At 32.7% G+C, this 23,002-nt stretch overlaps 6 protein-coding genes across 6 annotated transcripts; 4 read left to right on the plus strand and 2 right to left on the minus strand.

The window, feature by feature from the left end:
* The first annotated feature begins 76 nt into the window (after positions 1-76).
* MONOS_14109 (putative DUF1015 family protein) lies at positions 77-1,696 on the plus strand. The gene is made up of 2 exons (XM_067866884.1): positions 77-196; positions 263-1,696. The coding sequence occupies exons 1-2, from the start codon at positions 99-101 to the stop codon at positions 1,521-1,523; spliced, it is 1,359 nt and encodes a 452-aa protein (XP_067721635.1). The 5' UTR covers positions 77-98; the 3' UTR covers positions 1,524-1,696.
* A 3-nt stretch (positions 1,697-1,699) lies between these two features.
* Positions 1,700-5,771, plus strand: MONOS_14108 (putative M1 family peptidase). The gene has a single exon (XM_067866883.1). The coding sequence runs from the start codon at positions 1,740-1,742 to the stop codon at positions 5,232-5,234; it is 3,495 nt and encodes a 1,164-aa protein (XP_067721636.1). The 5' UTR covers positions 1,700-1,739; the 3' UTR covers positions 5,235-5,771.
* A 3,730-nt stretch (positions 5,772-9,501) lies between these two features.
* Positions 9,502-11,324, plus strand: MONOS_1878 (uncharacterized protein). The gene has a single exon (XM_067871757.1). It carries the CDS (start codon positions 9,525-9,527, stop codon positions 11,082-11,084), a length of 1,560 nt encoding a protein of 519 aa, XP_067721637.1. The 5' UTR covers positions 9,502-9,524; the 3' UTR covers positions 11,085-11,324.
* A 3,632-nt stretch (positions 11,325-14,956) lies between these two features.
* On the minus strand, positions 14,957-15,485 carry MONOS_18097 (uncharacterized protein; the record flags this gene model as incomplete). The annotated part of the gene is made up of 4 exons (XM_067871081.1): positions 14,957-14,966; positions 15,116-15,236; positions 15,295-15,355; positions 15,435-15,485. 4 exons carry the CDS (start codon positions 15,483-15,485, stop codon positions 14,957-14,959), a joined length of 243 nt encoding a protein of 80 aa, XP_067721638.1.
* A 258-nt stretch (positions 15,486-15,743) lies between these two features.
* Positions 15,744-19,978, minus strand: MONOS_1879 (uncharacterized protein). Its single transcript, XM_067871758.1, has 6 exons — positions 19,757-19,978; positions 19,499-19,690; positions 19,415-19,445; positions 19,214-19,320; positions 18,035-19,045; positions 15,744-17,837 (listed from the first exon to the last, which is right to left on the minus strand). The coding sequence occupies exons 1-6, from the start codon at positions 19,967-19,969 to the stop codon at positions 16,125-16,127; spliced, it is 3,267 nt and encodes a 1,088-aa protein (XP_067721639.1). The 5' UTR covers positions 19,970-19,978; the 3' UTR covers positions 15,744-16,124.
* A 19-nt stretch (positions 19,979-19,997) lies between these two features.
* Positions 19,998-22,897, plus strand: MONOS_1880 (uncharacterized protein). The gene is made up of 9 exons (XM_067871760.1): positions 19,998-20,163; positions 20,234-20,262; positions 20,341-20,660; positions 20,763-20,933; positions 21,059-21,132; positions 21,323-21,393; positions 21,690-21,902; positions 22,098-22,208; positions 22,304-22,897. The coding sequence occupies exons 1-9, from the start codon at positions 20,073-20,075 to the stop codon at positions 22,520-22,522; spliced, it is 1,299 nt and encodes a 432-aa protein (XP_067721640.1). The 5' UTR covers positions 19,998-20,072; the 3' UTR covers positions 22,523-22,897.
* The last annotated feature ends 105 nt before the right edge of the window (positions 22,898-23,002 follow it).

A 23,002-nucleotide genomic window follows, 5' to 3' on the forward strand; every position in this document is an offset into this window, starting at 1 on the left:
AAGAATTTTTTTTTAAACATAAAAGAAAATTTTTGTTTAAATTTTGATCATTCGAAAAATATATTTATAAAGGAAGGATCGTTTATAACAAACTCAAGATGGCAGAAAAAGTGTTTATGCAAGTCCCAAAGCTTTTGTTGCCCAAGCCAGAATTTAGAAAGCACTGGCCAGTTGTTGCTTGCGATCAATTTACCAGGTTTTGTGTTTTATGAAAGAGTTTTATTTTCATTTCAAACTTATTTTATGCTGGCAAATTTTATAGTGAACCACAGTACTGGGAAGCAGTTAAAAAGGAGGTTGGATCTGATCCCTCGATGTTACATTTGATACTTCCAGAATTATATCTTGAATCTCCAGAAGAAGAGGGAATGATTCAAGACATTATTAAATCGATGCAAGAATATATGGATAAAGGAATTTTTGAAGAACTTCAAACTTGCGTTTATTTAGAAAGACGAACTCGTAAAACTCCATGCCGTCGTGGAGTAATCATGGCACTTGATCTTGAGGCTTATGACTTTCATTCTGATAGTCATCCATCTCCAATTCGCCCAACAGAAATGACCGTTGTTGAAAGAATTCCGCCTCGACTGAGGGTGCGTTCAAAGGCGTTAATTGAATCTCCTCATATTCTTGTGTTGGTTGATGACCCTGAAAGAAAAATTATTGAACCATTGACAGAGGAAAAAGAAAAAATGGAAAAATTGTATGACCAAGAACTGATGCTTGGGGCTGGACATATTTGTGGTTATCGCATTCCTCCTGAAAGTGTGGATCGTATTGTCCAGCAACTGAACAAATTATTTGATCCTAAAGTATTTGAAGAAAAATACAAAGTTGCTCCAGGAACACCAACTTTGTTATATGCTGTTGGTGATGGAAATCATTCGTTAGCAACTGCAAAGCAATCTTGGGAAAACATCAAAAGTGCATGCCCACCAGAAAAGTTGGATGAGCTGATGAAGACACATCCTGCAAGATTCTGCATGATTGAACTGAGCAATATTTATGATGAAGGTATCGAATTTGAACCAATCCACCGTGTTCTGTTTGGTGTCAAGGAGCGTTTAATTGATGCTTTGCAGAAGAAGTTTGGAGCAGAAGCGGTTTTGACAACTCAGTGTGAGTCTCTTGCAAAGTTGAAAGAAGCTGTCGAGCATCCACCTTCAACTATACCAAAAGACAAGCATAGCTTTGGACTTATCGAAGGAGAAAAGTTCTATCTTGTTTCTATTCCTGCAGGTAATCAAACTTTGCCGGTTGGAGCAATTCAAACATTTCTTGATTCACCTGAGTACAAGCCTCAATATTCTAAAATCGACTATATCCATGGCGATGACGTTGTTATTTCACTTATTAGACAAGACATTGAGCACAACATTGGAATTATCCTTCCTGTAATGTCAAAAGACTCTCTTTTCCCAACAGTCATAAAGAATGCACGACTTCCAAGAAAAACATTTTCAATGGGAGAAGCAGATGAAAAGAGATTCTATTTTGAGTGTAGAAAAATTGTTCCATAAAAGAGCATATTTTGCTATCTGCATTTTTTTGTTAATGAACGTTTTTTAAGCTTATCAATTCATTGGAATTGATTTTTATACTATGAAGCGCATTGTTTTAATTATTGCAAAGTTCTCTGTTTTTTTATTTTCTGTTGACACAACATTTTTAATAATGTGATCTTTCATTATGACCCATTGTAAATTTTTGTTTGTTTTTTGACAGAAAAAGAGTTTATGGACTTTGCTAGCATTAATGTAATTTCTTTAAATGAAGTTATTCCAATTCATTACTCTTTGACGCTTAATTTCGATTCTCTCTGTGATAATTCTCCGAATCCGGATCTTGTTAAAGGATCTGTTTTTTACAGTTTTAAGGTTATCAGTCCCGTGAAGTCTATTCAAGTTAATGCATCAGCGATAACTATCAAAGAAGTTACACCGATTGATATGCTTGCATCATTTGACTATCATTCTTATTCCATCAATGAAAAAAACGAAACTGTGACTTTTGAATTTGAAAAAGCTTTAGAACCTTGTCCTGAGTACATAATTAAAATTGACTTTGAGTTTAGCTATGCAAAAGATTTGTATGGGGCTTATGTTTCCTATTATCTTGATTCGGAAGGAAGAAAAAAGAAATGTGTCGCAACTCAATTGGAAGCATCATTTGCCAGAAGAGTTTTCCCTTGTGTTGACCAACCTTTCGCAAAAGCTACATTCGATATTAAGCTAGTTCACCCAAAAGGAACAACAGCTATATCAAACATGCCCGTTGCGTCCGTCAGTGGAGCAAACTCGGATTGCAGTCTTATTCAAACTGAGTTTATGACAACACCTAAAATGTCAACCTATCTGATTGCGATTGCAATTGGTGAATTTGATTCAATTGGAGGATCGTGCTGTGGGGGCAAACTTCCATTGACCATATACACCACTCCTGGAAAAGCTGAAAACGGAAAATTTGCCCTAAAGATTGCTCAAGAAGTCATTGATTTTCTTTCTGAATATACGCGTGTTCCTATTCCTCTTCCGAAAATGGATTTTTTGTGTGTCCCTGAGTTCAGCCCTGGTGCTATGGAAAATTGGGGATTTATTATTTTCAGAGAAACTTGCCTTTTGGTATCAGATGACTCGTCACCTTCGATTTTGAAACAAGTTGCTACTTTCATTGCACATGAGCTAGCGCACCAGTGGGCAGGTGATCTTGTTACTCCTGTTTGGTGGGATGAGATTTGGTTAAACGAAGGATTTGCAACGCTTCTGGCCAACTTTGTGCTTGGAGAGCTTCATCCAGATTGGAGATTTTCAGAAGAGTTTCAATCAAACGGCACAAAATATGCATTTGAAGTGGATATGCAGGAAACAACACATCCGATCCATGTAGCAGTGAAAAATGCAATAGATGTGGAAGATTGCTTTGATAGAATAAGCTACGAGAAATCGTCATCAGTACTTCGCATGCTAATGTCATTCATTGGGCGTGAAGGCTTCCGAAAAGGGTTCTCTAATTATTTGATGGAGCACGCATATTCGTGTACAATGTCCAAAGACCTCTTTTTTGCGCTTGGTGATGCGGCACAGCAAATTGAAAAGGAAAATGAAAAAAGTTCGGAGAATAAAGGAAATGAAGCAAAAGAACAAGAAGTAAAAATTGAAGAGCAGAACAAAGGAAAAGTTGTGGTAGAGATGATGAATTCGTGGACGGAGCAATCTGGTTTTCCGTTGGTTTGTGTGAAGCTTATTGAAGGGAAACTTGGCGCATCATCACAAACTGGGAAATATTCATTAATGGTAAACCAAAGAAGGTTTGTTACACAAAATTTGGAACAAATGGTTGCTTCTATAAAAAGTGGGAAAGATCCAGAACCAATTGAATCTGACCTGCCAGATGCAACGCTGTGGCATATTCCGTTGACAATGAAAGTTAAGTGGAGCACATCTGAAAGTGCGACTGTCGTGTCGACGGTAATGAACAAAAGGGCAACAACTGTTCAACTGACTCCTCCTGTCCCGACTGCTGTGTTAGAGTGGGTGAAAGTGAATGAAGATCATGCTGGCTTCTACATTGTATATTACGAGCAGCAAGACATGCTTGACGCTTTGCTGCATCAAATTCGATGTGGAAAGAATATTCGAGAAGTGAAGGGACGAAACGAAGAAATTCTGAGCGGGAGCGATCGCTTGGGCATCATCAGCGATCTTTATTTTCTGACTGTCAGGTCGTTTGGGCAACTTATTCCATTGCCAGAGTACTTTTCTTTTGCTCAAAAAATCCTTTCTGCATCAGAGGCTCGGAAGTGTGGTGAGACCTCGTATTACGTGTGGAAGTTTATATTAGATAGTTTGTCCGATAGCGGCGGGATGTTTGTCGAAGGAGCTGTTGATATTTGGGGAGCCAGAAAGTGGAAGCTGGGAGAAGATGAGCTAGCAGATATAGAAAAAGAATGCGTTTCTTCATCGAGTTCGCTGACTGTGCAGAATGACAAAACGGAAAAGGAATCTTATGACCCTGTTTTATGCGGGAAAAACTTTAAAGAATGGATTCTAAGTATCATCCTTCCAAAGGCAGAATCATTGGGACTTTTGGATTTAAAGCAGGAAAAAGAAAGAAATGAGAAGGAGAACAATGAAAAAAGCAAAGACTTCAATACTCTTCAACTCAGCTCACATTTAATGCCACTGCTTGTAACATATGGGCATGAACAAACGATTTCATTTATGCAGAACTTATTCGATTCAACTTTTTTGCATTTGCTGCATCCTATTTATGTGGAAATCTTTGAGGAGCTGAAGAGAGAAGGTGCAGTACATAAACAAGTTGAACTCGGTGAAAATGTGAATTTGGAGCTACTTAAAGGAGGAATGAATTCCGTGGGAATCAAAAAAGAAGGCAAGGAAGCGGATGAAATCATTTTGAAAGAAAGAAGAGAGATGGACGAAAAATTAGGTGCTGCATATATCAGCATACTGCCCGAGTTTAGAGAATGTTGTCTGATGTCTGTTGTGTCTCCAAATGCTTGCAATTCAGCATGCTCTAAAGAAACTGTTAATGTCAGAGAAAAATCAAATGAAATGCTTTCTCATTCGCTTTCACTTTCGGAACAAAGAAGAGCAATTTTGCTTGCTTTGTATCATTGTTCATCTGCTTTGATGGTTGCGTCGGAAAAGAAGTATGTTTTCAATGCGTTTTTGTTATTTGATGGACCGATACAATTGCCAGTCGAATCAGCATCTTCATCATCTTCATCGTCATCGTCATCAGTTCAGCCATCTGATTCTGTGAAAAGTCGAGAAGCAGACCATTTTAACATCTCGATGGCTTTTGTCATAAATCCATGCACAGATATTGGAGTCTACCAGCAGGAAATACACCATGTTCCATTTGTTTTGTCTTTATTATTCTCCACAGGAACGGTTCAAAGGTTGTGGATGTACTTTGCGAGGCATAATGGGAAGTATGGGTGGAAACTGGCAGCGAGTCGGATTGGTGCGAATCTGCGTAGATTTCTATTAGATCATATGTGCAAACGTATGATTCTTTGTGGGAAGAACGAAAGAGATCGGCAAATTGTGAATAAGATAACAAGAGATTTTATAAAAGTATTGAAAGAATATCTTGATGAAAGTGGAGTGATGCAGGACAAGGAAAAAGTGGAATCTAATACAAAGTTCTGGGATCTTCATCACAAAGACGTTTTGGAATGGATTTCCCATTGTATCCAAGAGTAAATGAGTGATAAACAAATTGCTTTCATATATAATTATAGGAAATTTTATCGACCAGGCTCAATTGTTTTTTGTAATTAAAGAAAACGAAAAACAAAATTAAAGCATATAACTCAAATTGAGACATGTTTGGAAAAGTGTTTAATGATGATGCAAAAAACTTATAATTACATTTTGACTTTTTTTCACGATTGAGAGAATTTATAAATTGTTTTGATCATCTATTTGCTGCTTTTCAGTCCATTCGCTATTTTTGTTTATTTTGAAAGACGGAATTATGAAAGAAATACAATGCTCTTTCATAAATGTAAATGAATAGATCAACAACATGCTTTTTAATAAATACATTTATTTTTATTTATTTTTTTGTTTTTCTCAAAAAATTTGAAAATATTGAAAATGTTGAACCGATAAAAACATTTTTGTCGAACGAAAATTTTTCTTCATCGATCCATCTGAGTTTCTTTTTCATAAAACACCAAAAAATATTATTTTCTCATTCAGAATCATTAACATTGTTTTTCATATAATGGACAAAAATTTTTTAAAGTCAATTTTTTTTTCTAAAAATTCAGTTTTTCAATTTGTTTTTGTGATTTTCTAAATATGCCAAAAGGCGATTACTCCATCAAAAATTGCATTTGCCATATTTTCATCTTTCATACAAAGGCTTTTGTTGCAAATGAGCTTCATTAACAATTATTATATCTATATTTTTATTGATACAATGGGTGCTTAACCCGCCCCCTGGTGCCAAACCCGCCCCCTGCAAATTTCTTGAAAATAGAGTTATTTATTTTTGCTTATCACAGTTGTTCATTGATAGTGAATTTGATCGAAACTTATTCAAAAAAATTATATATTTTATTTTTTTATTAAAAGACTTTCAAAAAATCAGATTTATAATATTTTAATTTGGAAAAGAACTTTATCTATATTTACTGAAAAAGAAAAAAAGAAGAGTTCAAAAAATATGCACATGCTTGTTTGTTAATGTGTTTTCAAATATCTTTATTAGTTTTTTGGATTTGAATTATTCAGCAACAAATTTCGCTTTTTATTTTATTGATCAATTCCATTAAAATGTGAAAAACGAATCGAAAGTTCAGTAGCTGCATTGATAGAGGTTTGTGAAAATTGTTTCAAATGTTTTTCAATGAAAACTTGGTTTTATTATATAAAATCTTGTATATTTAATGTTATTATCGATGTATACGACAACTTTGATTCATTTATGGTACATTAATATTTGATTGGCGATAGAAATATTTTTTGTCTTTTTTAATAACATTTTTTAAATGAAGATAATTATTTTTCATCATTTTCAAATACTTTAATTTTAATTCACTTAATTATTTTTATGTTTTTGAAATCAAATTTCGAATTGTTGTTCTTCACTGATCAGGAAACATTCTGCAACTTTCAATATTATCATCAAAATTTCATATAATCATTAACTTGTTGAAAGTATTTATCATGTGAATTATTTCAAATTCCATGTTTTTTCCAAATTTGTATATTTCCTTAAAAATTAGTGATCATGCAAACGAATGTGACTGCGTTGAACCAAATGCAGTTTTTTTATTTATCAATTGTTATTTTCTTTATTAAACATATTTTCATTTGTCAGTTCATATTCTTTTCTTCTCATTTCACTTGCATTTTAGAGCTCTTTTCTATTCATTTTTTTGGAATATTTTGCTTTTGAAAAGCAAAGACAGTCCAATCATATCATTCAAATTTCTTGAAACAATTTTATATTTATCATTCTTAAATAATGATTTGCAAAAAACATTTGTAGCCAGGGATAAACGTATTTTCATGAAAATTGTGAGCTAATTTTCATATCGAACTATTTTAATAACATTTTGGAAATTTTTTCACATTTTTAAAGTTATATCGATGAATGACTTATTTATTTTTCTTCTAATTATATTTTTTTTCTATTATCATCCTTTTTGAAAAAAGTATTTTAATTTTTGTCAGTGAGATTATCATTTTGAATACGACAGTTCAGGTTAAATATAACTTGATTAAAAAATGAATGCTAAATCAAAGATTAAAAGTATTCCATCACAATCATTGTTAAAAAATTGCTATTCTGAAAACAACAGTTTTTTAAAGAAAATATCATTAAAAACAAAAAGCTCATAATTTGCAAATCTGATATCTTTGTGACAAGTGAATAAAACATTCATATGTGCAACAACATTTATACGCAGAACGTAAATAACAATTTTGAAAACAATAAAATAACCAAAAATAATCGTCAAAAAAATTAGTATCACCAAAACTCACAAAAGAAAAATATTAGAACTTGACCAACTTCAACAATAAATATGTTATTACATTTTAACAATGGAAACAATTTATCAAATATTAAATATTCAAAACAAATTAATAAATAAATAACTTAATTGAAAAATTCAAATAAAAAAAATGATGAGTTATAGAACAAAATAATAAGCAATAATATAATAAATACAAAGCTGTAATAGAAAAACACTTGAAACAATTTTCACAAACCTCTATCAATGCAGCTACTGAACTTTCGATTCGTTTTTCACATTTTAATGGAATTGATCAATAAAATAAAAAGCGAAATTTGTTGCTGAATAATTCAAATCCAAAAAACTAATAAAGATATTTGAAAACACATTAACAAACAAGCATGTGCATATTTTTTGAACTCTTCTTTTTTTCTTTTTCAGTAAATATAGATAAAGTTCTTTTCCAAATTAAAATATTATAAATCTGATTTTTTGAAAGTCTTTTAATAAAAAAATAAAATATATAATTTTTTTGAATAAGTTTCGATCAAATTCACTATCAATGAACAACTGTGATAAGCAAAAATAAATAACTCTATTTTCAAGAAATTTGCAGGGGGCGGGTTTGGCACCAGGGGGCGGGTTAAGCACCCATGGTAAGTGTCTTTTAAATCGTTGTCAGGTGAAAATGCAAATAGAATTTTTTTTTTCAAATTTTTAGTTTCACTCACCAAAATTCACCAACGTGGAAACAAATATCAGACAAAGTTAAAATTTCCACGAATGAAACACTTGGTTTGGATGAATAACCTTTGAAGAAAACGCATATTTTTCATTTTCACCTGATAATTTATCAATTGGTTTTTATCAAAAATAACACAAAGACGAGAGATCAATAATTATTTCATGAAGAAAAGACTTTGACAATTCAACACTTCGAAAAAAGTTATGCGAAACGCTTTTTTGAAAGTACTAAATGTTTGTGTTCAGGTTTGATGAAACTTAACATTTTTGAAATTTTTTGTGTTCAAATACTTTTATAAACTCCAAAATCCTAATTTGTGTGTGAAAGAAACATTTGGAAGAGTTTGCTAATGTTTTTGTGAGGTTCAAATGAACAAGAGCATAAATTGATTTAGAAATAATTAATAATATTGTTTATTCATGAATGAAAAACTTTTGCGATATTTCGAAAAGAACATCTCACAAATACATTCAAGTGATTATTTTTGATATCGCATTTAATCGTTCAAGACTTTCGGCTGAAAAATTTCCTTTGAATATCAACAAAAGGACACTGAAAAGTGAAAAGGCATATAAAACACATTTGTGTGTGAATTTCTGTTATTTCATCAGCTTTTTTAACTGTTGAAAAGTGTTACGCATTTGAATACAAAAAAACTACGCAATGACAAACAACCATTGAAAAAATTACACACCGAAAAAAGTTATGATTTCAAAAATGATAATCCATATGTATTAAGCCAAAAAAACATTTTTTTTTTGAATGAATAAAAATGAATGAGTTGAATTATTTTTCTTTAAAAAATTTGTTTCACACAACGCCAAAGAAAATTTAACTAATTATTCTTCCATTTATATGTTTTTTTGCAAGAGGAAGTCGGAATAAGAGATAAGATCAGGAAACGTTAGGAACAAATCTTTGTTTTTCAAAAAAATGCAAGAATTTTGCCACAAATTCATAAGAGAATAATTCTTTTTAACAAAAATGTTTTGACGTTGAAAATATTTCGTTGGCTGCACGAAATAAATATATTTTCATTTTTGATTTTTTTGATTTTTGTTTTTATTAATTTATTAATTTATTAATAAATTAATTTATTTTTTTGACTTCAAAAAAAACTTTTTTGTAATTTCGGTACCTGTTTCATGAAAAAAATTGAATTATGTTTAAAAAAAGAAAAAGAAATGAAAAAACAAAAAAGTTCAGATGATTAAGTGAAAAATTTATATTTCAGAACAGAAGTTTAAGATATCCCATAATATCACATGTTTATGTTTTATGAACAAAGTGATTAGACCATTTAGCGCGCGAAGCGAATCATTATCAATGAACGTCACACATAATAGAGTTACAAGTGCCATTATGCATATGGAGACAAATCGAGAAAAAAGGAGTTTGAAGAATCAAAAATTATATTTTTCAGAGATTCCTTCTGAAGATTCAATGAAAAATAAATTAATAAATGAAAATGAAAGAAAAATGAGCAAAAATGTTGTCGATATCAAGAAAGAAACAATTGAAGAAGATACATTGAAAAAAGATATCGAAAATGAAAAATTGTTTTCTGATGTTTTATTTGATAAAGAACCAATGAATGATGGAATCATGAGACTTATTGCACACTTCATTGGAAGGTCTGTGGCCTACTCGACTAAATTTCCTTATGAACAATGGATAACAAAAGAAAAGGTAATTGCAAAGCCTGGATCACTAACAAGAGATTTGGCAGATGGTTTTCATGCATTGGGGTATGGATGCATTTCAGATCATACCTTGGGATGGGAGGACATAAACATTAAAGAAGGCAGAGAAGCCCAACCTTTATTTTCTCGTTGGTCTCCAAGAGATGCAAAAGAAAGTGATTTTGCAAATTCTATCGGACAATCAGTCTACTCACTATTCAAAATTATGTCTTCAAAAATGGGAATGACAGAAACAGAACTTCTTTTGATGATAGTGCTTTGCGAACGGGTGCTGACGAGCAGACTTAGTGATGTTGAGTTTGTTTTAAACGAGACGAATACGATGATGACTATTGTTACATGCTTTTTGATTGTTAACAAAGGGATAACAACAGACGTGCCATTTTCAAATGCTTATTGGTGCAGTCGATTTGGTATTGAGTTAAGAAATCTTTCTATTTCTGAACAGTTTATTCTCGAAAAAATTAAATGGAAGATTCAAATCAGCTACGATGAATGGAAATCTGCTCAAGTGCTGAAAGAACGCATAATGAAACGATGGACAGTCACCCCTCCTCACCCCACTCTTTCTACAGCAGATTTACAGCAGCATCCGCAATCGTCGTCGATGTCATCTTTTTCTTCATCCGCTTCATCTTCCACATCATCCACATTACCTTCATCATCATCTTCTTCATCTTTTTCTAATTCTTCCTCTTCTACTAATTCATCATCTTCTTCCTCCTCCTCCTCCTCCTCATCATCATCACCCTCCTCCTCTTCCTCCTCTTTGCCCTCCTCCTCTTCCTCCACCTTATCTTCATTACCTTCTTCTTCATCATCTTCAACAACAACAACAACATCATTGTCATCATTTACAACAACAACAACAACAACTTCTTCTTCTTCGTCTTCCACTTCGTCTTCCACTTCGTCTTCCACTTCCTCTTTGCCTTCATCTTCCTCAATGTCTTCCTCTTCGTCATCGTCTTCTTTGTCTTTGTCTTCATCTTCATCTTCTTCCGCAATTCCAAAAAGAAGGAAAGAAACGATGCAAAGCACATCTCAGCCTATTGAAAAAAGAGAAATGAGAATCAGAACATCTCCTTCAAAAATACCTTTGACAAAGCCAAAAATGAAAGTCGCATTCAAGTAATTGAAGCTTCCCCCAAAAATAATAAAATTGTCCACATTTGAGTGTTTTCTTTGGAGATCTAAAAAAAATTGGTATTTAAAGAGGCAATTTTTGAATGAACAAAATATTTTGTTTGAAACCAGTTGTTTAGAAATTTGCATTCAATTTGCTTTTTCGGTGGCGGAATCATGCTGCAACGTCTATCAAAAAAGCATTGTGCAAATCGCAATAACAAGAAATCAATCACCAAAAAAGAAAAAATATGTAGTTTTTCTGTTATTCGTTTTCAACATCCTTGGATTCTTTTCTTTCTCGTTCTCTCTTAATTTTTTTCAAATTTTTATTTCTTTTATTTCCAATTTTTAATTTATTTCTTTAAATCATTTTCGAATTATTGCGATTTCATAGATGTGTGAGGGCAAATATTGCCATTGCCTCTTTGGTCTTTGATTTTCAATAAAATATAGCTTTTTTTTTATTTTTTTCCTTTTTCATTTGTTTGTTAACATTTCATTTTTTGTTTCATTGATTCTTCTTTTTTAGTTAACTTTCTTAATTTTTTCCCCATCCTCCCCCCAAAAAGAGCTATTTCCGAAGTAGAGAATCACATAGATTTAACTTTTCACTCTTAAATCTGTTTTTTTTTGTAATTTTTATTAACTTTGAAACCCTTTTTGAATTTTACATTTTCATTTTTATCTTATTTTGTTTGTTCTTCTGAATAGTAATTCACATTTTTCCTTTTATTTTGTTTGTTGACGATGAACTTTCATAATTATTGCAACTGTTTTTCCGATTTTAAGTGCAAAGTTATTCTTTTGAGTTATTTCAACTCTGTTTTTTTTAGTTATCAGCAACCTACTCAACTTCTGCCTTCAATCACCTCTTACAGCACTCCAGAATTGCAGCCAGTCAGCCATGCCTCGAATTGATTGAGAGCCACAATTGACTCTCAATGGATCACATTTTGTGAACAAGATAACCGCATATGAGCCTGTATTTACGAATATTGCGATATGAATTGAAGCTACTAATCGAACATTGAATGATTATTTGTAGCAAAGTTAAACATTATGAGCAATTATGCTAATGAAATTGAAATCTTCTACAAGCGTGCCAGAAAAGAAATATCTAAGTGATTGATTCAAAATTTCATGTTACTTTAACTCAGACATGTTGTTTACTGCTGCTAAATGAACATCAATTTACTTGTACTTACGAATAAATACGTTAGAATATATTAAATACTATTTTAAATATTGCAAGATGGACTTTGGACGATTAATCTTGGATTCGTGAATTATGAAGCATATTTTTTGACGAATGATTGGGAATTTGTAAGATCTTGTCAGTTCTTATTACTTCTGAGCTTGCAAAGATCAGATAACGCAAAAAATCCAACGAAAAATAGAATGGAATTTACATTATTGGAATATGTTTACAGTTGCAAAAAAGCTTTCACTTGCAGAAAAGGAACTCCTTTTTAAAGATTGAAAGGAGAAATTGTATTTATGACGGCAGGGTTGGAATTTAGCATTGACTGAAGGATTTGAAGACGAAAAAACGATGAATTAAAGAAGAGATTAAAATGAAGATAAATGCTAGAGATTCATTCATTTACTTCATTTTTCATTAAAAGGATGACTGAATTAATTAGAAAAGCTGCATTTCAGGAAAAGGCAGGGATTGTTAAATATTGAAATGGATTTTTTAAACGTTCTGTACATGTAAAATTGTTGACTCTTTAACATCTTTTACAAACAGTTGCTTTTCGAATTTTTTGACATTTTCTTTTCCAGAATCTCATGAATTGAAAATTCTTAATTTCTGTCAAATTTTTGATTTTAGAATTGATTTTTCTTATCATTGATTGTATTTCAAAGGAATGCTTTGCGCAAATAACAAAATTGCCAAAAACATTCTTTCCGTTTTCATAATGTTAGATTATATGTTTGTTTGATTTTGCCTTCCATTTGATTTAATTAATAAAAACGAGTTTTATTTTATAGATGTTTAATTTTGAAACAAAACAATTTTTTTCACATCAATAATAAAATTCAAAAATCATTTTCAATTTTTCCATTTTTACTTTTTCGTTCACTTTTCTTCTCTTTCTTTTCTTATTGCTTTAACGACTCAAACACTAAATATTTTTCACAGAAATTTCATCATATGTGAAAGAGAATGACACTTTCATATGTGATGATGTGTGGTTGACAATATTGATGAAAATGTGAATTTTTGGATGCAAATGAGAAACAAATTCAGATAGGAAATGAACGTTATTTAGATGTTGTTAATTATGATGAAGACAATTTTTTGTTTTTGAGTTCAAGAAGTCAAAAGAATAGAATATCCACGATTCGATAATTTTTGTGATTCTGAAAAGTTCCTAAATTTGTGAAATACATTTATTTTTTGAAAAGACTTATTTATGAATATTCAGACATTTTAAATATTCAAGATGAAAGAGTTCAAAAAGTGCGAGAATATTGTTGATGAAAAAAGAGATAAAAAAAAAAGAAAAAAAGAAAAATCAAATAAACAAAACATAAAACAAGTTATTTTTATAGAAAAATATTTAACAAATAAAAAAAAATTCAGATTCTGTTTTGTAAAAAATTGGAATTTAGAAATATATCTGATAATAATAATATCAACAAAATACAGAAGAAAGTTTGAAAAAAAGAATTTCTATAAAAAAAGCAAATAACAATATTAAACTGTCCAATCTGCATTAATCTTATCATCTTATATACATATCAACTATTCCCAGCATCGACAGGAAATCGACAAGTTTTAAGAATCGAACTTTTTTTATCATTTCGATTTTGTTTCATTCATCTTTTCATTTATGATTTATTGAATCACAATATACTCGTGAGGCATATTAGTTCTAACGAGTGTGTATTTGTCAAAGACTGCTTTATAAAAACTGATAACAATATCGTCATATCCTTCTTCTTCTAACTTTGCACATATCTGTCTTTTCAGTAATTTATAACTTGTTTCGATACTCTTCATTCGAACATCTTGATTCAAAAAGCTTGCAAAGATTCGAAATGAAATTCTGCAGTATTCAACTGCTTCGTCTTCCAGTGTTTGTTGTGTTATTTCTTCCAAAAAAATATCCACTGCTCCACCTCTCCACAAATAATCAAATGGTTTTTTATAGGAACAATTTATAGATTCCTTCAAAAGATGGATGCATCTATTGTGAATTCTTCTGTAGTTAACCTTTGTTGCTCTGCACAACCTTGCAACACATGCAATCAATCCAACATTTTCTTCATTTTTCGATGTAAAGCGATAGAAATACTCAACGAGAGTGTCAAGCCATCTCATTATTAAGAACGGTTCTTTCATTGTGTTCAATTCTTTTTCATTTTTCATCCAATTTACACATCTCGTAAGTTTTTCTATTTCTCCTTTCATTTCTGTAACGAAATGAAGCTCATTTACAATCTCATTTTCAAAACCTTCAGTATAAGTGACTCTATTGATAAAAAATCTCCAAGCAGATTGATAGGCAAGTTGTGTTAGATTTTGATGTTCCTGATGATATTTGATGATTTTCTTAATCTTATCGAAATAAAGATCTTTTTCAATTTTCTATTTCAATGTTTAAGCAACAACAGACAAATGGAACGAAACAAATTAATTAACAAATAAATCATACCGTAAATGAACTAAAGTTGCTCAAAGCTAACAACGCCATTTCCACTTCTTTTTGAACTTCCTCATTTTCCTCTTTGTTCACTGCAACTTTTAAAAGATTGACAACACAAATCGAATTTATTTCTTTTTTCGCATTATAATCCTCAAGTAATTGGCAGCATTCACACAGATCAACAATTAATTTTTCATCCTTTTCTTCTTGTTTCTGTTCATTTTTAATCATCTCTATAAAACTCTGCGATAAAGAAGAGTTTGAAACACTCGAATTAGATATCATTTTAAACAAATTGCTATGCCCAATACTCTTCAACAATAAAATGGCATTATCGATAGATAATTTCTTTTCTTTGATCATATCGTTAATTTCATCAAACAAAGCTCTACTAATAACAGTTGTCTGTTCACTCTCGCTCATTCCCTCTATCAGGCCTTTCATTTCAATAATTTTTCGCTTTTGAGAATGTGAAGAACAGCTGCCTAGTTCATTGAATATTTCTTTTGAAAATAAATTAGATAATTCCAACATTACATAAAATGTCAAATATTAACAAACCTGAAAACTTTTCAGCAAATGATGGCTTTTGCTTTTTTGCACAATTTTCATCTTTTGAAGGCTGTGTTTATCAATTATATAAAATTGCGTAATTAATTAAAAATTTATCATAAGACGCATTTCAACGAAAATAACAAAACTCTTTTCGAATTTTTGAATGCTTCAGCCGGAAAAGACAACATAAAGTTCATTTATTTAGATTTAATTTTTATTGAATGTGAACAATAATAATATTATGGAAATTATCAAATAGGTACGAAAACTTGATGCACCATTTCATTTCTTTTTTCTTTATTCATTTGATTTCATCAGGTTTTAATATCTTGATTTTTGAAGCAATTGCAAACTTCATCATGATGAACTCATTTCACAATACGTATATTTTCTTTAGAAACATTTCTTTTTTAAAAAAAAATAAGATGGGCTAATAGTTGGTTTGGACGCTACTCTTTTAACTTAAAATAGATTTTTTTAAAAATCATTGTTGAAGGAGTATTCTTTAAAAGTTGTTTGCAGCATTATTATTGAACAGTTCAACAAAAAACTTTGTCAAAACGAAACAAAAATTTCAAAAAGCATAAATAGGAATTATAAATTAAGCAAATGCTCACCAAACACTAATGCTCCTCTATTTCATAAAATTAGTTCAAAACATAAATGCGAAATACCTACATGGAGTTTTGAACGTATTAGACTAACATTTAAATGTTGATTTTCAATATATCAAAATGGATGCACAAGCCACTTGAAAACATAAGCACAAAAGAGAATGAAACAATTCCATGTGATTTTCATGTTTGTATTTGAAAAGGTTTAGCAGAAGAATCCACTCAAGGAGGATGGTAAAATTCCTTCACAAATGCATTCAACCGCTCATTGTGCAGACTATTCGCTGAATGTGCATGTGTTTTGACATTCGGCTTTTGAGGCAAGGCATTTTGTGCAAAGCACGAAGCGATGCCATCTTTTGAGCCAAAAACACTATTTTTGTGTGTTTGGTAACTAATGCCCTCATTAAGATCTTTTCCTTCTCCTTTCCCAACTGAACTGCCCTTGCAAAACGCTCCATCTTCCGCACATTCCGACTCTGCAAACATTCCATCACCTTCTTTTGTTTCATCATTTTCATCTCCTTCATCGTCTTCCCCTTCATCTCCCTCCTCACTTTCCTCGCTTATCTCTTCAGACTCGTCCTCTTCCGCCATCCGACACTCCGATCTGTTTGGCACCAGCTCCTTCACTCGCCTGAGAAATATCACGTCGATCTGCTCCGCAGTTCTCCTCCACGTGAAAATCGGTGACTCCAAAAAGTTCTCCAGCGCCTCGACTCTTTCCTCAATGCAGAACACTTCTCTGATCGCTATGCAGTCCAGCAGCTTTCTCCCGTCAAACGCTGAAGAAGATGAAAACACACCCGCCGCCTCTGCTGGCGATCCGAGGACAGTTCTGTGCACGTCGCGGATGAGCAGCCGCTTCAGACACGAAAGCGCGTGGTAGATTGGGTCGCGCTCCACATCCAGAATTATCATTGACGGGATGGTCAGCTTGTGGAGGGAGGGGCTGGCTTGAGGCGGATTGATGCTTGCTGATTGCTCAGCAGCAGATTCATTGGATGAGTTTGATTGAATTTGTGAAGTCACTTCTGTCCGTTCATCAGAAGGAGAGGTGTTTCTTGTTCCACGTTTTGTCCCCTTTGCACTGCTCAGCTCTCTTTCCACCTCAGAAATACGAGCAGTCTCCAAAACAAGCATGTCCAGCAGCGCAGCAGTAGCGTGGCTTTCTATCAGCTTGTTGATGACAGGCAAAGTGCCTGTGATCAGATTGGAGAAAAGACGAATGATGCTTTTTTTGATTTCCCAGTCTGTTGCACTCAGCCCAAGAGGAAGTGGTGGGTGACTATGTGGACTGGAACGTGAGTCTTTGGAGGAGGAGGAGGAGGAGGAGGAAAAAGAATTTGATGATTTTTGATTTTTTCGAAGCAATTTATCATCTGAATCCATTTCACCGTTTTCTCTATTGTTATATTCACAATCATAATCTTCTTCCTCTTCCTCCTCTTTATAAGAATACTGTCTGTCATCATCATCTTCTTCTCCTCCTTCCTCCTCCTCCTCCTCTCCCTCCTCTTCTTCCTCTTCTTCATTATCCACCGGATTTGGCACCCATGTCCCGTCCCAGTCATCCACAAGCAGTCTGCAGCATGTGCCAATCAGCCCCGGTGTCTCCACAATCTTCTGCCTCCCTTCGTCTTCTGTCGCGATGTTCGACAGCGCAAACAGTGCTTCATTCACAATGTGCCTTTTGAACGCGAACAGCGCGGAGTGCAGGCGGGTGAGTGCGTACGACTGGCAGATGAATGATGTGAAGCTCGTGTTGTCGTCCATCGCCATATTCCCCACAAGATACACATACTCATACAGCTGCTTGCTGCTCTGGATGTAGGCTGAGCTGCGGTCGATGACTGTGAATGGAGCTTGGAACTGAAGAGCGGTGCGCTGTGTGGCTGAAAACTCAGAAACAGAAATTAGGATTTTGCATAAAAGCTGTTGGAGTGTAATGAGAGAGATGAATAGAAAATTAAAGATAATGAGAAAGAAAAATATTTAAATTTAGAAACTTTCGTTAAAGAAATGCAAAATAGCAAAAAAAAAAAAAATATTATTCAAAATCGAAAAAACAAATTGAAAGTTCAATTCATTCACTTCAATTTATTTCAAAATCTTCAATTATCTCAGCAAACTTCTTGAATAGAATGAGAAACTGTTCCTATTCTTGACAGAAACTCCAGGCCATCCACTTGCAACTGCTTCAAGTCATCTTTCCCGAGCTCTGAAACATAACCTCTGCTGATGTCTCTATCATCTCCCATTGCTTCTTCTTCTTCCACTCCTGTTTCTGCCACCAAACACCCGTCTTTCATTCTCCCCTGCTGTTTTACCTCTGTCTGCTGGCAAAATGCCTCCCGAAGCTCCGTTTCAGCGAAGCTCTGCCCCAACAGCATCACAACAGAGACAGGTGCGACCAGCTTTTCGAGCACTGGAAAATAAACAGACGGATCAAACTGAGACTTCTGGCATTGACTGTCAAAAGAAGAACTGACTGTTCCATTTTTGGCAGATGCATGTGACGAACATGAGCTTGCAGACGAAGAAGTAGCATTTGTATTTCCTTCAGTTGAACAACTTGCAATAGAAGAATTCAACTGCTCTGCTCTTTCGCTCGTTCTACTGTCTTCTTCTATATCCATCCCAATACCATCTTCATAAATCTTTTCTCTTTCATTTTTTTCATCAATCTTTTCACTTTTTCCAGTGCTGTTATCATTTTGTCTGCCACTTGACCCTATTGCAATATCACCTTCTTCTTCTTCATCGTCATCATCGTCCCAATCATTCAGCGCTTGAAGCTGCAGCTGCGTCGAGCTAAACAGCAGAGACAGACAACAAAGCAACGACACCACCTGGCAGTGGATCTTAAACGGATAGCTCTGCTTTTGATGAGCGGAGTAGTAAACAATCTGGACTGAGTTCGATTTCCTGTTTGCTGCTGGAAACGCTTGGTTGGGCAGTGAGATGAGTTCAGTTTGGTTGCCGGCACGCCCCGGTGGATAAGGCGGAATGAAGGTTGTGCATGTTTTTGGAGCACATACAGTCGAGAGAATACTCAGCGCATTTTCGAGTGCTCCACCGCGAATGAACTCGCGGCATACATTTACATGTGTACAGGAAATCGTGATCATCGTCCAAAGGCACTAAAAAAGCAAGTAACAGCACAGAAAATGAATCATTTTTAATAATGATAAACCAAATCGAAAATATGAATGTAAAAAAATTGAAAATTAAAATACCAGTCATTTCACAGATAATTCATAGAAAATAACGTTTCAGATATTTAGAAAAGGCTATGTTTGGTAACACACCTGAGACAACAGTATCTTGTTCTGATGTGGATAAAATTGATATAAAATTGGCTTCACAATGCCAGAGTGTATGATCAGCCTTTCCTGCTTAACGGTAGCTCCACAAACTAAATTCGTTCAATATTCGCAAATTTATAATAAAAATTGCATTCAAAGCATAATTAGAAATTTCTAAAATGAAAATTTCCTGTTTATTCACACTCATGTTGTTGATAATCCATAAAATGTCATACTAAAAGAGATTTTTATTTTATTTACACTATTTTATCAACGAAAGTTTCAAACTATTTGTTGCTTATCACCTGTTGACAGAAGAAAAGGAAAAACATTTAATATGCCAGATTCAATGTATGGTCCGGCTGACATCTTGTGATTGTTGGACAAATCTATGAGCGTGTCCAAAATTGCTTCTGCTTTACTTGCTTCAGAGTCAGACATTAACTTTTGCACGTTGATGAGACTTTTTTCAATAAATTTCTTTTGTCAACATTAAAGCAAAAATAAAAAATAAAAAAATTCAAAAAACTCATTAAATGTTCAAACTACGTTTGAAAAGCATCTTTCTTTGTCGAAAGAAAATTTTGCTCTGCGCCTAGAATGCAAAAATGTTGTTTGACGTTTTTTTCTTAAATGAATTGTTGTTCGCCCTTGAGAATTTTTTATCCTTTGGTCAGATATTTCTCTTTGATATGAAGAATATCTATTCTGTGTACGTTTTTCTCGATCCCATTCAAATTGAATTGAAGGATCAAGCATATATGCTGTAGGTTTGGGAAGATCAGCAAAATTTTTTTTACGTTTTTTCTCATTGCTAAGGAAAAACATTAAGGAGGATACTTTCTTTACAAAACATTGAAACATGATAATTGCTCTCCGATATTTTCTGTTATTTCTTTGTGCAAAGTTTGCATCTGCAGATTTGTTGTCGGTTCATGTAATTACTCGTCATGGTGTGCATTTGAAAATATGCAAAAGTTTTTCAATTACAATTTCCTTATTTAAAATGTACAATTAATTTAGGAGATAAAAATCCAGCATATGAATTGCCTGTTTGACAATCTTAATTTTTTTCGATGTTTAGGATAAATTTAACAACAAAATAAAATATGTGCTTTTTGTTTTTTCAGTACAGCGACAAGATACCGTATAACGGAGAATTGCTTCGAACAGGAAAACAACGCCTTGCGAATATTGGAGAAACTATGAGAAAATTGTATTTAAATAACACTCCAATTCCAGATCATTTCGAGGATGGAAAGTTCTATTTCCGTTCAACACCATATTCGAGAACAAAAGAATCACTTCTTTCATACACATATGGTTTTTTCCCTCCAGGAACAGGACCAAAATTGAACGAAAAATTTGTTTTCCCTGAAGGAATACAGCCAATTCCGATTCATAGTGTGGATGAAAATTCTGAGACTCTTCTTCTTGGCTGCTCATTTTGGTTTGCTTTGACATCATTATCAACTTACTTGATTTTTTATGCTTAATTTCAATCCCCCCCCCCATTTCCATTCTTATGTGAAAATACTTTTCTTTTAAACAGTCCAAATTCTCTAAAGGCAGCTGTTGATCAATTTTCAACGCCAGAGTTTAAGACATTCTGGAACAATAACAAAGACACATTTAATGAAATTTTTGATCTTGTGGGAGTACATCCTGAAGGGCTGCACATTCTGGATATTATGGATTCAGTAAAATCAGTGATTTTATCGCAGTTTGTCCTGTTGTTTTTTTCTCTTTCTATTTTATGAGGAAATCTTTTCTTTTTTTCTTTATTTTTTGTACGAACTTTAATGCATTTGGTACACAAATTAATTGACAATATTTCCATATGTTAAGAGATCCAAAATACCCTTTGCCCGAAAAAATGACAGATGAGCTTGCAAATAAGGCAAAATCGCTTTCAAATCAACGTTTGTTTCCGATTTAAAGTCAAAGATTTCGATAAGATTCGCTTTCTTCATTTTTATGAATATAACATCTACAATGGCCGGTCGAAAATAATTGCACATTCAATAAATTTAATTGAATCTCATTCAAAAATTTTCTTCATTTGATTTTTTTTTTTCATTATTCGCATTGCATCAAACCGAAATTGTACAGTGATGAAAATTGTATTGCCCACTTGGGATAAGGAATACTGCAAAGCAGCCAGTGGGAAGATCGCAAATGAAGTTTGTTATTGAGAAGAGCATTTTTTCCCCTCTGTGTTGTTATTTTATCTGAATGAAATCGATTTTTAACTTTTTATTTGAAACCTTTTTGTAATATGTTTACAGAAGTGTATTGAGTGGATTCGCTTTTTGTTCGGAATATATGAATTTTCATTTGAACGAAAAAAGAAATTTTTTTTGCTTTGAACATTTAAGTTTTCTATTTATCCCTTTCTCAATCACACTTTCATTGTTATTTTTTCCTATTTATTTATTTATTTATTTATTTGTTTGTTTTATTATTCTTCAATCATCAGATATTCTTCACCAACATGAACTCAGACATATATTCCCTGAACAAAGACAAAAATGCCATTGTTCCCAGATATCGCCATTATTCTTGTCACGACCTGTCGCTTTTGGCGATTTCAGGATGTTTTGGGTTGGACATGAAGGAGAATGACATATTCCCTGAATACGCATCTCTTCTTGTAGTTGAAGCACATACAGATAATGAACATAACTTGTCGGTTTGTCGAAAGAAAAAAGAAAACAAAGATAATCAAAAATTTTATAAAAAATTGTTTTTCTTTCCTTTCCTATTTTTTTTTTTTTTTTTTTTTTTTTTTTATTTATTATCTATGAATGTTTCTCAATTATTTATTTATTTATTTATTTATTTATTTATTTATTTATTTATTTATTTGATGATTGTTTTTGCAAAGAATCCACAAATTGTATTTAAATATGAGTTTAATCCTCCACTCGACGGAGCCATCAAACTCACAGAATTCGTTCCATCTTTCTGTGACAGCAAAAAGAAATGCGATCTTCAGGTGTGATTTTATGATTTTTTAAAAAGCCAAAAGTAAAAAAAAATAAATGGATTTTTTATTATTTCTTTCATTTTTAATGAAATTTCAATCATCAGACATTACAATCATATTGGAAGGATGTTTCAAACGCAATAAAATCCAACGATTGGGACACATCCATTTGTGGTTTCCAAACACGTCCGCCTCCCAGCAAAAGCAACTCGTCTTATCTGATCGTTGGCTTTATTGTTCTTGCCGTGTCATTTGTACTCTGCTTGGTTGCCATTGCACTGGTTATGATTAGACGATACAAGCATTCAAAGAGATGTTGTTGATAAAAGTCCAAAGAAAAAAAAAATTTTTTTTTTGAGAAAGTTATTTTATTTGTTGTTCATAGTCGACAGCCTTGCTGTTGCGGATATTTGTGAAGTTTGGAAAGTCTCATTTTTTCCAATAGAGTGTTTAGAAGTAATTAAAAAGAGAGCAAATTATGTAAATCATAAAAAAGATTTTCGTTGAAAATCTTCACGTTCATAATAAATGTTCTGTATATTGATTTATCTATTTAATATACCTATTATTTTGTTTCTTTCAAAGTTTGTAATTGAATGAGCATTTTTTTTAAAGTATTTTTTCAATTTGAAATATTCAAATAAATATTTATCATTTTTGAAAAATTGTGAAATAATATTGGATCCATGCTCTTTTAACTTGTCACACATTTATATGATGTCCAAAAGAAAAGATTAATACTCTTTTAAGAATTACAAAATTGAAATACCATAATATTTTATTTCAAGAATTGTATTTCATAT

Source organism: Monocercomonoides exilis (assembly GCF_001643675.1).
Source record: "Monocercomonoides exilis strain PA203 chromosome Unknown scaffold46-794033, whole genome shotgun sequence".
Taxonomy (NCBI): Eukaryota; Preaxostyla; order Oxymonadida; family Polymastigidae; genus Monocercomonoides; species Monocercomonoides exilis.

What these genes read in the sequence shown, in the direction of transcription:
- MONOS_1880 (XM_067871760.1), top strand. Translation starts at nt 20,073, where the DNA reads ATGATAATTGCTCTCCGATATTTTCTGTTATTTCTTTGTGCAAAGTTT. An exon ending in CTTCTTGGCTGCTCATTTTG is followed by an intron (nt 20,661 to 20,762) that starts GTTTGCTTTGAC and finishes TCTTTTAAACAG; the next exon opens with TCCAAATTCTCTAAAGGCAG. An exon ending in AAAATCGCTTTCAAATCAAC is followed by an intron (nt 21,133 to 21,322) that starts GTTTGTTTCCGA and finishes GAAATTGTACAG; the next exon opens with TGATGAAAATTGTATTGCCC.
- MONOS_1878 (XM_067871757.1), top strand. Translation starts at nt 9,525, where the DNA reads ATGAACAAAGTGATTAGACCATTTAGCGCGCGAAGCGAATCATTATCA.
- MONOS_14109 (XM_067866884.1), top strand. Translation starts at nt 99, where the DNA reads ATGGCAGAAAAAGTGTTTATGCAAGTCCCAAAGCTTTTGTTGCCCAAG. An exon ending in GCTTGCGATCAATTTACCAG is followed by an intron (nt 197 to 262) that starts GTTTTGTGTTTT and finishes CAAATTTTATAG; the next exon opens with TGAACCACAGTACTGGGAAG.
- MONOS_1879 (XM_067871758.1), bottom strand. Translation starts at nt 19,969, where the DNA reads ATGCTTGATCCTTCAATTCAATTTGAATGGGATCGAGAAAAACGTACA. An exon ending in ATGGATTATCAACAACATGA is followed by an intron (nt 19,321 to 19,414) that starts GTGTGAATAAAC and finishes GAACGAATTTAG; the next exon opens with TTTGTGGAGCTACCGTTAAG. An exon ending in ACAAGATACTGTTGTCTCAG is followed by an intron (nt 19,046 to 19,213) that starts GTGTGTTACCAA and finishes TTGCTTTTTTAG; the next exon opens with TGCCTTTGGACGATGATCAC.
- MONOS_14108 (XM_067866883.1), top strand. Translation starts at nt 1,740, where the DNA reads ATGGACTTTGCTAGCATTAATGTAATTTCTTTAAATGAAGTTATTCCA.